At 45.3% G+C, this 12382-nt stretch overlaps 1 protein-coding gene across 1 annotated transcript in view; it reads left to right on the top strand.

The window, feature by feature from the left end:
- The window catches only part of LOC308159355 (voltage-dependent L-type calcium channel subunit beta-3-like), a gene marked incomplete at both ends in the record, with an annotated part of 22183 nt that extends 10759 nt beyond the window's left edge, over positions 1–11424 (top strand). The window contains 12 exons of the mRNA XM_080533125.1: positions 564–683; positions 1571–1693; positions 2078–2193; positions 2725–2804; positions 2912–2931; positions 3145–3222; positions 4856–4914; positions 5400–5500; positions 6001–6152; positions 7360–7455; positions 7957–8127; positions 10906–11424. Of these exons, the coding sequence (XP_080389251.1) occupies positions 564–683; positions 1571–1693; positions 2078–2193; positions 2725–2804; positions 2912–2931; positions 3145–3222; positions 4856–4914; positions 5400–5500; positions 6001–6152; positions 7360–7455; positions 7957–8127; positions 10906–11424 (1635 nt within the window). The remainder of the gene's footprint in view (positions 1–563; positions 684–1570; positions 1694–2077; positions 2194–2724; positions 2805–2911; positions 2932–3144; positions 3223–4855; positions 4915–5399; positions 5501–6000; positions 6153–7359; positions 7456–7956; positions 8128–10905) is intronic.
- Positions 11425–12382: the final 958 nt, after the last annotated feature.

Below are 12382 nucleotides of genomic sequence, written 5' to 3'. Positions count from 1 at the left end.
GCCTACTAGACAACACAAATGCTCGACCTAACACCGTATAGTCTGAAAGCAAATCTACTACTTCTATTCTACTTATCCTACACTATTTATAAAGCCTTTGTTTTCATCTGCTGAGTTACATTGTGTGTGCAGGAAAATCCTGGGGCGTATCTTCTTATAACAGCTTTAAATGATAAATGAGATCCACTGTATATTTTGCTAATGAGGAGGAACCCACAGAGAATAACCCGGGCGAAGAAAGGATGTACAGTATATGTCCTGCACTGCACTGTGGGGGGGGGGGATGGAGCGATGGAGGAGGGCAGGCTATATTTGGTGAACCAGAGAGCTTGTGTGGGTGAAAACAAAAGCATTGTCTACAGTGTGTGTGTGATTGTGTGTGTGTGTGTGTGTGTGTGTGTGTGTGTGTGTGTGTGTGTGTGATTGTGTGTGTGTGTGTGTGTGAGAGAGAGAGAGAAATGGGGGCTGTTAGAACTACCCTCCTCTACTGTATACAAGGCCCCCCCCCTATTATTCATTAGCTACTCTAACATGTTGACCCTCTCTCTCTTCTGGAATCGAAGGGGTCGGCCGATTCGTACACCAGTAGACCGTCGGATTCCGACCTGTCAGCAGAGGAGGACCGCGAGGCGTATCGGCGTGAAGCCGAGCGCCAGGCCCAGCTACAGCTCGACAGAGCTAAGGTACTGTACCTTTTTATTTTTTAACCTTTGAATTTTTTTTTTGCCAAAACTGAAGTACAATTAGAGATTACAGGGACGGATGGTCTCCCTGGGGTAAGTCAGGGCTGAGTGTCTTAGTAAAGGCCACACTAGTGGTGGTGTTCCCAGGGTGGATATGACCATCTGATCACGCAGTCCAACTCACTAGTATCCACTAGGCCCCCACTATCTCCCTCCCACTGTATACATTATTCAAAACCATACATTGGTCTCATAAAACCATAAGCTCACAGCCACTTTATTACTAACTATTATGACTAGTTGCACCACTAGTGTATCCTGTCTTACCTGTACTATTGTCACCTTTATCTTGTATTATGCCTATTGCCTTATGTCTGCAAATTGTCAAAATTCTAAATCTTTTTATATTGAATTATACGTACCTATTGGCTTATTTCTTGTGCGGCGATGTCAGGAACCGAAGCCTAAGAATGTTACTCTCTTACACTTGTGTATGTGACGTAACAATAAACTTGAGTCTGGTCCTGGTCGTACCTAGGACCAGACTCAGAACAAAAGGGGACAGAGCGTTTGAGGTGGCGGCCCCAAAACTTTGGAACACTCTCCCTCCTGACCTGAGAGCCGCTCCCTCAGACCAAATCTTTAAGCGGACACCTCTTTTTAGACAGGCCGGCAGTCAATTTTAGCCTTCTTATTGTTCCTGTTTATGTTTTGTTTATGTTGTCCCCTTTGTGTTTTTAATCATTGATGTTTTAAATCTGCACTTTTTGTATTTTTTATTCTTGTATGTAAAGCACCCTGTGCATCCGTGCTGGGAAGGGTGCTATATAAATAAAGTTTTACTTATTTACTTACTTACTTACTTACTTGAACTATTGTGCTTGCAGTCCAAACCTGTAGCATTTGCAGTGAAGACCAACGTGGGCTACTGTGGGGCGCTGGATGAGGACTGTCCGGTTCAAGGTGCTGCTATCAACTTTGAAGCCAAAGACTTCCTGCACATTAAGGAGGTGAGGAGTTTAAGACTTTGGTGAGGAGTTGGTGCAGCTGACGCTGTTACACTCTGTTTACTGCTCTCAAAGGAGCAGGGCCTAAGCTTGTCTGGAAATCTGCCACCTCTGACCACCACGGTGAAATTCAGCTACTGTTTGCTACTGATTAAACATAGTCATGATATCCATTAGGAAGCTTTAAGAAAGCTTGAATGATGTTATGTACTGTACCTTTAAGATAATATGTTTTATTACTGTTGTTGTGTTGCATTAGTTGGGATGATATTGAGTTATTTTTGTTGTGTTGTAGCTAGCCTACAACAATACTAACCTGATAGAATCAGCTAGTGATATGAATCGTGGCGTGACGTTGTGAGTTGTGCCTTGTCGTTATGGTAACAGAAGTACAATAATGACTGGTGGATCGGACGGCTGGTGAAGGAGGGGGCCGACATCACCTTCATCCCCAGCCCTCTCCGCCTGGAGGCTATGAGACTCAAACACGAACAGAAACAGCGGTTGGTTAAATACTATGACTCTCAGAGTCAAATTCAACCCTAACCATGACCCTCACCCTAACCCTAACCCACAGAGACACAATTAACCCTAACCACGACTCTCACCCTAACCCTAACCCTCATAGTCACATCTGTGACACGGCCTGGTCATTCGGTCCGCAAGCCGGCATCCGATTTAATGTTTCGACTTTTACTTTACATTTCAGCGTTGTGGAAAATCAATGACACAAGCTGTGTTAGCTAGTCAACTAACACAGCTTGTTTTGTGAGATGTTAAGTAGTGTTATATAGTAAACTAGGTAGCGGTGGGGATTACTCACCGAATCCATTGCATTGCAGTATTTTGGCTTGACTAGCGAGTTTGTGTTGTGATTTTCGGCAACGTTGAAATGTATTCCCGTGTTTCAAAATAAAAGTTTGAACATTTTGATTGGTTGCCGACTTCCGGCCCAAATGACCAGACCGTGTCACATTTAACCCTAACCATGACTCTCACCCTAACCTGAACCCTAACCCTAATACTAATTGCAGGAAAACAAGGGGGGACTCCTCTAGTCTGGGTGACATGGTGTCTGGGAGCTGGAGGACTACACCGCCATCTGCAGGAGAGTGTAAGTATAACACCATCAGCCTATATTCAGCCTGTCCTGAGATCCTGTTTTTATTATTTTCATTATTGTCTTTCCTCATCTGATTGGACTTCTCTTGTTTTCAAAAGCCAAACAGAAGCAGAAGCAGGTAGGTTATATTGTGATGTCCTCTCCAATGAAAGCATAATTGATCTAATCTATCACAGATATGACATTAAAAGGGGTGTTGGATTATTTATACCATTAAGATTGTGTTGCCATGGTAACAGATTGACTGTCCCTGTCATCGTCCCCACTCCCCGCTCCCCACCCCCTCCTCTCTCTGTCTCTCTCTATCGCTCACTCTCTCTCTCTCTGGTAGGAACACATTCCTCCATATGATGTGGTCCCGTCTATGAGGCCTGTGGTCCTAGTGGGGCCTTCACTGAAGGGCTATGAGGTGAGTGTGTGTGTGTGTGTGTGTGTGTGTGTGTGTGTGTGTGTTTCTCTCTCTCTCTCCCCTCCAGTAACAACTGGAACCAGTCCAAAGTAGTCTATCTCCAGTCTCTGCTCTAAGTTACTGATGTGAACTCTCTCTCTTTCTCTTTCTCTCTCTCTCTACCTCTCTCTCTCTCTCTGTCTCTCTCTATCTCTCTCTCTGTCTCTCTCTCTTTCAATCTCTCTCTTTCTCTCTCTCTATATATCTTTCTCACTCTCTGTCTCTCTCTCAGTCTCTCTCCCTCTCTCTCTCTCTGTCTCTCTCTCTCTCTCTCCCTCTCTCTCTCTTTTGCGCTCTGTCTCTCTCTCTCTCTCTCTCTCTCTCTCTCTCTCTCTCTCTCTCTCTCTCTCTCTCTCTCTCTCTCTCTCTCTCTCTCTCTCTATGCAGTTGAATTTCCATTCTGGAATTAATACCATGCATGGCTAATTCATTTACCTATATTTAGATACTGGATTACTTTCAAGTGGAGTTCAGGAGATTATATATATTTCATATTAAAGTGTGTTCCCCCTCCCAGGAAGCCTGTTTATTCCGCTGTTATCAAGTATGCTTTAGTGCTCAAGTTCAGTGCCCTCCATAAGATAAGTATTGGAAAGAGGATTTGAAATCAAGCAATTACTATTCGGTTAAAGTAGAAATTCTCAGATTTAATTCAATTACTTTTAACTTTTTTTTACTAAGCCCTATTTCAGGGGCCAAACGTATTGGTTAAATCATATAATGTCCAAATAAAGTACTCATGTCTAGTATTTGGTCGACAATCCTTTGCATGCAATAACAGCTTGAAGTCTGGGACTCATTGACCCCAGCAGACATTGGGTACATTCTCTGGTGATGCTCAGTCAGGCCTGTATTGCAGCCATCTTCAGATTTGTCTTATCATTGGGAATTGAAACAGATGTTCAATCCGATTTGAATCTGAAGATTGACTTGGCCAGTCAAGAACTTTCCACTTTTTGGCCCTGAAAGACTCCCTAGTTGCTATGGCAATATGTGACAGCAGCTGGTGAAAGCGGGAACAATTCGGCGAACTAACTAGGTAGTAGTGGGGATTACTCACTGAATCCATTACGTTGCAATATTTTGGCTTGGCTAGCGAATCTGTTACTGATTTTCAACAACGTTAAAATGTATATGTATATTTTTCTGAATAAAAGTCCAAACATTTGGTCGGTTGCCGACTTGTTCCCGCTTTCACCAGCTGCTGTCACATATGTGGAAGGTTATTGTCTTACTGTATGATGAAGCACTATCCACTGAATGTGGATATATATTGGATATATTTGCTTGTACTCAAGTAGACAAGATTGTTCTGTACACTTCAGAATACATTCTGCTGCTGCTGCTGCTGCTGTCAGCAATAACATCATCAGTCTAAAAAATGTCAGTTTGTCAATGTCAATGCCAGTTTTGGGGTTAAAACCTTTCTTCTCCAAACTTTCCTTTGCAATCACTCTGGTAGATGATAATATTTGTGTTATATCTGTCCTATCTGTCCACAGGACAGTTTCCAGACCTCTGCAGGATCTTGAGGTACTTTCTAGCTAACTGAATCTGATCTCTCTTCTCTTTCTCTTCCCCCCCTCTCTTCAAGGTGACTGACATGATGCAGAAGGCTCTGTTTGACTTCTTGAAACACAGATTTGATGGAAGGTTAGTATAAGGTCATATATAAGGTTAGTATGAGGTCATATATAAGGTTAGTATGAGGTCATATATAAGGTTAGTATGAGGTCATATATAAGGTTAGTATAAGGTCATATATACGGTTAGTATAAGGTCATATATAAGGTTAGTATAAGGTCATCACCATGAAGAACCAACAAATGTGACATTGCAGTGTCCAGTTTTGAGGCTGTCTCACTCTGATCCACTGTGACATCTCAGCCAGACACACCCCTGTGAACCTGTGTCTCCAACCAGTGTGTCTTAGCAGCGCATGCACAGGGTTGCCACGGGTCCTTGAAATCCTTGAAAGTATGTGAATTTGAGGGGAAAAAAATCAAGGCCTTAAACATTTTTGAAAATAGACATGGGTCCATTGAAAGTGCTTTTTTTTTACGTAATTATAGTAGATAGGTCACATATCATGAGTCACATATCATGTATTTTGTTTTGTTTGTTTCTGCTCCTTGCAGAATTTCCATCACACGCGTCACTGCAGACCTCTCTCTAGCCAAGAGGTCTGTCCTCAACAAGAGACCCATCATGGAGAGATCCAACACCCGCTCCAGCATAGGTGAGCGCACACACACACACACACACACACACACACACACACACACAGTGCACACACACACACACACACACACACACACACACACACACACACACACACACACACACTACCTGCCCTTACAAGCTAAAAGCAGGAGACTGAGAACGTACACAGAGACTGAGACAGACCTTTTCCAAAAACTGATGTTTGTGGTGAAAGCCAATGGGCCAATTTTTTACTGTTTTCCCCTGCTTTTATATTCATTCTATGCATGTATATGTTTTTATATATGTTTTTTATTCACTTGATGTTCTTATTCCTGTTGTAAAGCACTTTGAGCTGCCTTTCTTGTATGAAAGGTGCTATATAAATAAAGCTTTACTTACTTACTTACAAGGACCCATTTACATTTGATTAGATTCAACTTTATTCACAAGTCTGTGTGTGTGTGTGTGTAGTTAATTCCCAAATTTGATTAAAACGGAATCCCTTGGCTATGGTGTCTGTCCCCCCCTCCCCAGCGGAGGTCCAGAGTGAGATTGAGAGGATATTTGAGCTGGCCAAAACCCTCCAGCTGGTGGTACTGGACGCAGACACCATCAACCACCCGGCACAGCTGGCCAAGACCTCCCTGGCGCCCATCATCGTCTATGTCAAAGTGTCCTCGCCAAAGGTACAGTACAGGAGGCAGCTGCACTCACCTCCGCCGGCGCAGTGCGACTGTGCTTCAGGGGGATGTATGAAAATATATTTTAACTTTGAATTGAACTTTTAGATTCGATTAGCACAAGTACCAGTCGACAGAGTACAAAGTACCAGACAACGAAATGCAGTTTAGCATCTAACCAGAAGTGCAAATAGTGATATAAAAACATGATATAAAAACATGACAATGATAGTTATAGGTACAGTTATGGCAATTATGGTGGTTTAGAGGTATATACAGTTATGAGCTATGTACAGATAAGGTAGCTCATCTACAGTATGTAATGTGCAGATGTATAAAAGGAGGTTATAATATGACCAGGGGTGTGCAAACCAGCAGCAGTAGTGCAATGGCTAAATTGGATTGTTCACAGTGGCTGGCGGGGAGGGGGGGGTACTGAGAGCAGGGGTGTAGTCTACGTGATACCCAGGACTACGCCGTATACCCACTAGGAAAGGCTAAGGATTTCCATATACCCACTTAAAAATGTGTGAGGATACGTAACAGCGTTTTGTGACAGAACTTTCACACTTTCATTCATAAAATTCACCCCGTCTGTGTTACGAAGCATTTGACTTTTGGACCATTGGGACTGACTATAGCGTCATATACCATCAACGGGAGGAGATGCGACATGAAATATGTCAAAATGCAGCACTATCATGCACAGATCAGCCTTATAACATGTAATTTAGATATATATTATCAAGTTATTATTATTATTATTATTATTATTATTATTATTATTATTATTATATTACGTTAGACAGGGAGCAATTTATTTTTTCATAGCGTTCCGAAATGAACGATATGAGGCTGGGAGGGGAAAATCACAGTATACCCACTAGTAAACACTAGACTGCACCACTGACTGAGAGTCATGTACCCTATGTGGGGGGGCAGTGATTGTCCAGCAGAGTGTGTAAAGGGGGGCATTGTTGATCAGAGTGACAGCTCTGTAAAAGACGCTGCTCTGTAGCCTGCTGGTACGGAACCTGAGGATCCTGTACTTCCTGAACTTGTAATTCAATTAGAGTTATTGTCTTCATGAAACAATGTGTCAATTGTATACTTCTGATAGTGTATCTTCTGCCAATAAGAACTGGTGTGAAATGATGTGCCTTTCTTTCTTTCTTTCTCTCTCCCCCTCTCTTCTCCTCTCTCTCTCTCTCAGGTGCTCCAGAGGCTGATTAAGTCAAGGGGAAAGTCTCAAAGCAAACACCTGAATGTGCAGTTGATGGCTGGGGACAAGTTGTCTCAGTGTCCCCCTGTGAGTGGAGTAATTCATTTCTACCACCATTTTAGAACTATCACATTTTACTGGAGAATTCCCCTCATGTTGTGGCTACTGTGTGTTTTGTGGTGAGCTGAGTGGATACAGGTAGGCGAACGGTTTTTCTTCTTTTTTTTTAAGCTTATTTTTCATAGTGTTGTAGTCCCACTCTTATATGTGTTATTTTTTATTGGATAGAGGTAGTAGAGAAAGACAGGAAAGTAAGGAGAAGACGGTATGTCAGCAGGGCACGGGCCGGAGTCGAACCCATGCCGATATGGGCATATGTGCACTGTAGGCCGTGGTGCTAGACCACCACGGTGAAGCTTATTACTGCTCTCTCACCTATAAATCCATTCAGATCAGTTGTCCGCCCCCCCCCCCCCCCCCCCAAAAAAAAAGCACAGAAAAAAGGAGGCTTTTAGTATTTAGATTTTAATATTGGGACATAACCATAAGATATTATGTTCATATTCTTCCTGGCTCTTCCACCAATAGGAGATGTTTGATGTCATTTTGGATGAGAACCAGTTGGAAGATGCCTGTGAGCATTTGGCTGATTACTTAGAGGTCTACTGGCGTGCCACCCATCTGCCAGGCACCACCCCCCTCAATCCTCTGCTGGAGCAGAGCCTGATGACCCCGCCCTCAGCCATCTCCAGTCTCCAGGTGAGCTGTGATGAAAGGGTATCAGACTGTATCAATGAAGTGATTGGACCTAATGTCATATATAATATATGCCATTTTAGCTGATGCTTTTATCCAATGCGACTTACGTTGCAGTGAGCGCATAGTACATTTGTCAGTAGCCTATATACTGTATGGTCCCAGCGGGAATCGAACCCACAACCTAAGCTGTTGTTAGTGCCATGCTCCGCTACGCTCCTACGTGGATTAAAAGGTAGATCGATAAATGGAAAATGCTTAATTGAGACGGTTGAGGACACCCGACTCTGATGTCAACCCCATTGTAGTTACGATTTTTAAAAAACAGTCAGGATTAAGGTTGTGTTAGTTCTAGATAGGGGTTATGGTTAGGGTTAGAGTAAGGGAAAGGGTTAAAGGAATGGTTCAGTCTAATTTTATGTTTAGGTGAAATAATGGTCTTACCCTGAGTTGTCCTCATAGACCAGTAGTGGAAGCGTCTCTTGTTACCACAGAACACGCTAACAGTTAGCAGCGCCCTCTCTCCGATAGACATGTAGACTTGTTTAAATTACATTTAAAAATCTATCCAGAGCTTAAGTAATCACTCCGGGTCCAGTGCTTCTCCAGCTAAGCGGAGAGCTTGGCTGTGTGTGAGTCTACAAAGAGGAAATAGTTCCAGTTCTGAGCAAATCGATTATAGTGATTTTCAATGGAATTCATCAGAAAATCCTTTCAAGCATAATTTGCTCAACTCAACTTTGTTTGAAGTTTCTCTGAGGAGGAGGCATGTCATTTAAACGATCCTTACTTAGGGATGTTGGAAAATCCTGTCTATTGGAGACCATGCTGCTAACTGTTAGCCTGTGGTAGCTGCAGTAGCAAAGTGGAAAACAGAGAACCAGGTTACCAGAGTAACGTCGTACGTACCAAGGATCCCACTTACCCATCTAACCATTGTTAAATAGGGATGTTGAGAGAGAAAGGAGAGCTGTGATGATGAGTAGTAGTGTCAGCAGGGGATAGGGCGGGAGTACAGAGGGGGGGGGAAAGAGGAACAGGGGTTTGAGAATAGATTGATTGGAGAGTGAAAGTGGGGAATTAGGGCAGGTGATGATGGCGTGATGTACAGTGTAGTGTGGAGGACAGGAGGAGAGAATAGAGGACCTTGTACTGGGAGTGTCTGTCATCAGAACCAGGTCACGTCTGACCCATCAGTTACGGTACATGTGGGAAAACGGCACATGTGGGAAAACTAGGGTTAGGGTTAGGTGCTAGGGTGCTACGGTTGAGGTTAGGGTTAAAGTTAGGGGTAGGGTTAGGGTTAAGGTTAGGGTTAGGGTTAGACATGCCATCATGTACCAAGTCACCCTAGCACCTAACCCTAACCCTAGTTTTCCCACATGTACCGTAACATACATACATGCTCTACTGTAACGTGTTTATGTGGGTTGTGTTTGTATGTTGCCACTGTCCTCCTCACAAAGTCTATTCATCTCAGATTCCCCCACACTTCCTCTCTCATATGTGTAGCGCCCTCCAGTGTTGACATGTTGTAAGTGTCTCTTTCTGTCCTTCTCACTCATCCCTGCTTAACATTTTTTGGCAGTTTTCTGAAACACAGGAATTAATTGAATGAACGCTTACGAAATGGGGTGAGTAGCAGGGTTTACCTATGTGCATTTTCCACCCCCAATAACCCCTGTCCCTCTATTCCCACCACCTGCCAACCCCACCCTGAGCCAACGCAAAAGGAATAAGACCAACCAATGTGTCTTATTCCCCCCACCCCACCCCACCCCTCACTTAATAAATTCCCCTCCACACACAGAATAACTAATATTCCCCTCCATCTCCTCCTCTCCAAATGCAACTTCGCTACATTATGATTGATACCGTGCTACCAGCTTCAAAAGACAATTCACAAAGCAGACACAGGTTCAGGGGTTTGAAATGTGAAAGGGACTTGTAAGTAAGTGACTGTCAAACCCTGTGACTGTTTAAACAATCAAAGAACTTGAACAAATACTTTTGGAAAAAGTAAAAGAAACAGCTCACTTCTCAGTTATAGTGGTCTTTCTGACAGTGCTGAAGTAGAATGAATGACCCTAACCCTAACCATAACCTTAACCAGAGTCATATGGTGACAGCCCATAACCACATTACAGTAATAATGTGATTATACACACGTTATGATATATGAGATATCAGACTTATGCTTTGTGAATGATACACCCTCTCACGCTCGCACAGAATGCTATCCTGAATGAAACACGCTCGCTAGTTAACAAATGCTTGTCTGAAGAATGACCGAGAAAAGGACAAGTCCCGAATGTATAAAAGGTTTGATGATTGACATCATTTTTTCAGTTGACTTTACTGTTGTTTAGTCCTAAGATTCCCAAAGGTTGAGGTTTAAACAACATAAAGTAGAGCAATATAGATGACTTGCCACTGAAGACACTGTTACCGTAGTAACACTGTAATAATCTCCTTATTGTCACCCTTCATCTAAACGTTCCTCTATCATTAGCCTTTCCGTGTGTAGAGTGTCATTTGTCTGTAGACAACATCTGTAGTCTTCTGTTATGTTTTATATGTTTGCTGTTTGTCCATGAGTCCTAGCTTTAGAGGCAAAGTCATTTGTGTCTTGTGTTTGGTGTAACGGAAATTACGGACGGAACTTTTTGGACGCTGTCCCCGATACTGGAATGGAGTTCTCATTTCACCGCCCGCCCCCATCTCTCTCTCCCCCTCCCTCTCTCTCTCTTTCCATCACCATGCCAACAATGACCTCAGAAGAATCAGAACCAGCCCCAGCAGCAGCAGCAGCAACAGCAGCAGCAGCGCGGGGGTGTGGCGGTGGAGGAGGAGGAGGAGGAGGAGGAGGAGGAGCCTGGGGAGGAGGTCCCCTCCCCGCTGGAGCAGGACAGCCTGATGCAGTCTGACGAGGCCAGCGACTCCCTGTCCCGTAGCGGGCGGGGGGGCAGTAGCGGCGGGCGGGGCGGAGGCCCGCGTCCCCGGGGTGACGAGGGCGGCGGTGACGAGGGGCCAGGGGAAGGGCCGGAGGAAGAGGAGGAGGGAGCAGAAGAAGAGGAGGAGGAGGAGGAGGAGGAGGAAGAGGATGAGTACGGGTCCCCCTGCCACGCCCACTCGTACAGGGACATGTACCCCCCGCGCCGCGGGCACCCCGGCAGCGTCCAGAGCGCCAACGGGCACGACGCCCAGGACCGCCTGCTGCAACAACGCCACGCCCAGCAGGGGCACAACCAGCGCAACGACCGCCAGCGCAGCCGCCCCTGGCCTCCAGACAACTACTGACCTACTGACACCCCCCCCGCCCCTGGCCTCCAGACAACTACTGACACCCCCCCCCACCCACACCCCTGGCCTCCAGACAACTACTGTACTGACACTCCCCCCCACACCCCTGGCCTCCAGACAACTACTGACACTCCCCCCCACCCACACCCCTGGCCTCCAGACAACTACTGACACTCCCCCCCACACCCCTGGCCTCCAGACAACTACTGACACCCCCCCCCACCCACTCCCCTGGCCTCCAGACAACTACTGACACTCCCCCCCACCCACACCCCTGGCCTCCAGACAACTACTGACACCCCCCCCCCCCCCACCCACTCCCCTGGCCTCGAGAAAACTACTGACACCCCACCCCCCACCCCCCCTGGCCTCAACTACTGACATCCCCCCTGGCCCCCAGACAACTACTGAAGCACTGACACCCCCCGCCCCCCCGGCCCCCAGACAACAACTACTGAAGCACTGACACACCACTGCCCCCCCTGGAGACAAGAACCGAGACCTCAAATTGACACCTAGCCACCAGACAAGCACCAGGGAGCGCTCCCTCCTCCCCCCTGGCCCCTACACACCTAAACACTCTACTTAGATTGCTAACATACCTCCCGACCACAACTGACCCACTAAGACACAGCAGGTGCGCGCCCTCTTTTACTCCCAAACCCCTTCACTCCCAACCCCTTCCTCTACAAGTGCAGTTCAACCACTGACACAGGGCAATCACAATAATAGACCCCATTTATTTAAGACTGATCAAAGCGTCACCCTCCGACGTTCTAGTATATCTATAGAAATAATCAAGTATTTAATGGGCCTTCTCTCCGCTGAGTAGCAAAAGTCCTCACACTTCGCGCTTTTTGATTGAGCCACCATTACAAGTGACTGGGTTTGTACTACAAAGAAGAATAAGTCAACTATGCCCATTCTAGAGGGTCTATTTCCGTAGATCTATCTC

Source organism: Nansenia antarctica (genome assembly GCF_963989245.1).
Source record: "Nansenia antarctica genome assembly, chromosome: 6".
Lineage (NCBI taxonomy): Eukaryota > Metazoa > Chordata > Actinopteri > Argentiniformes > Microstomatidae > Nansenia > Nansenia antarctica.
Note: the sequence above shows the minus strand (reverse complement) of the source record. Positions and strands in the feature narration are given on the sequence as shown.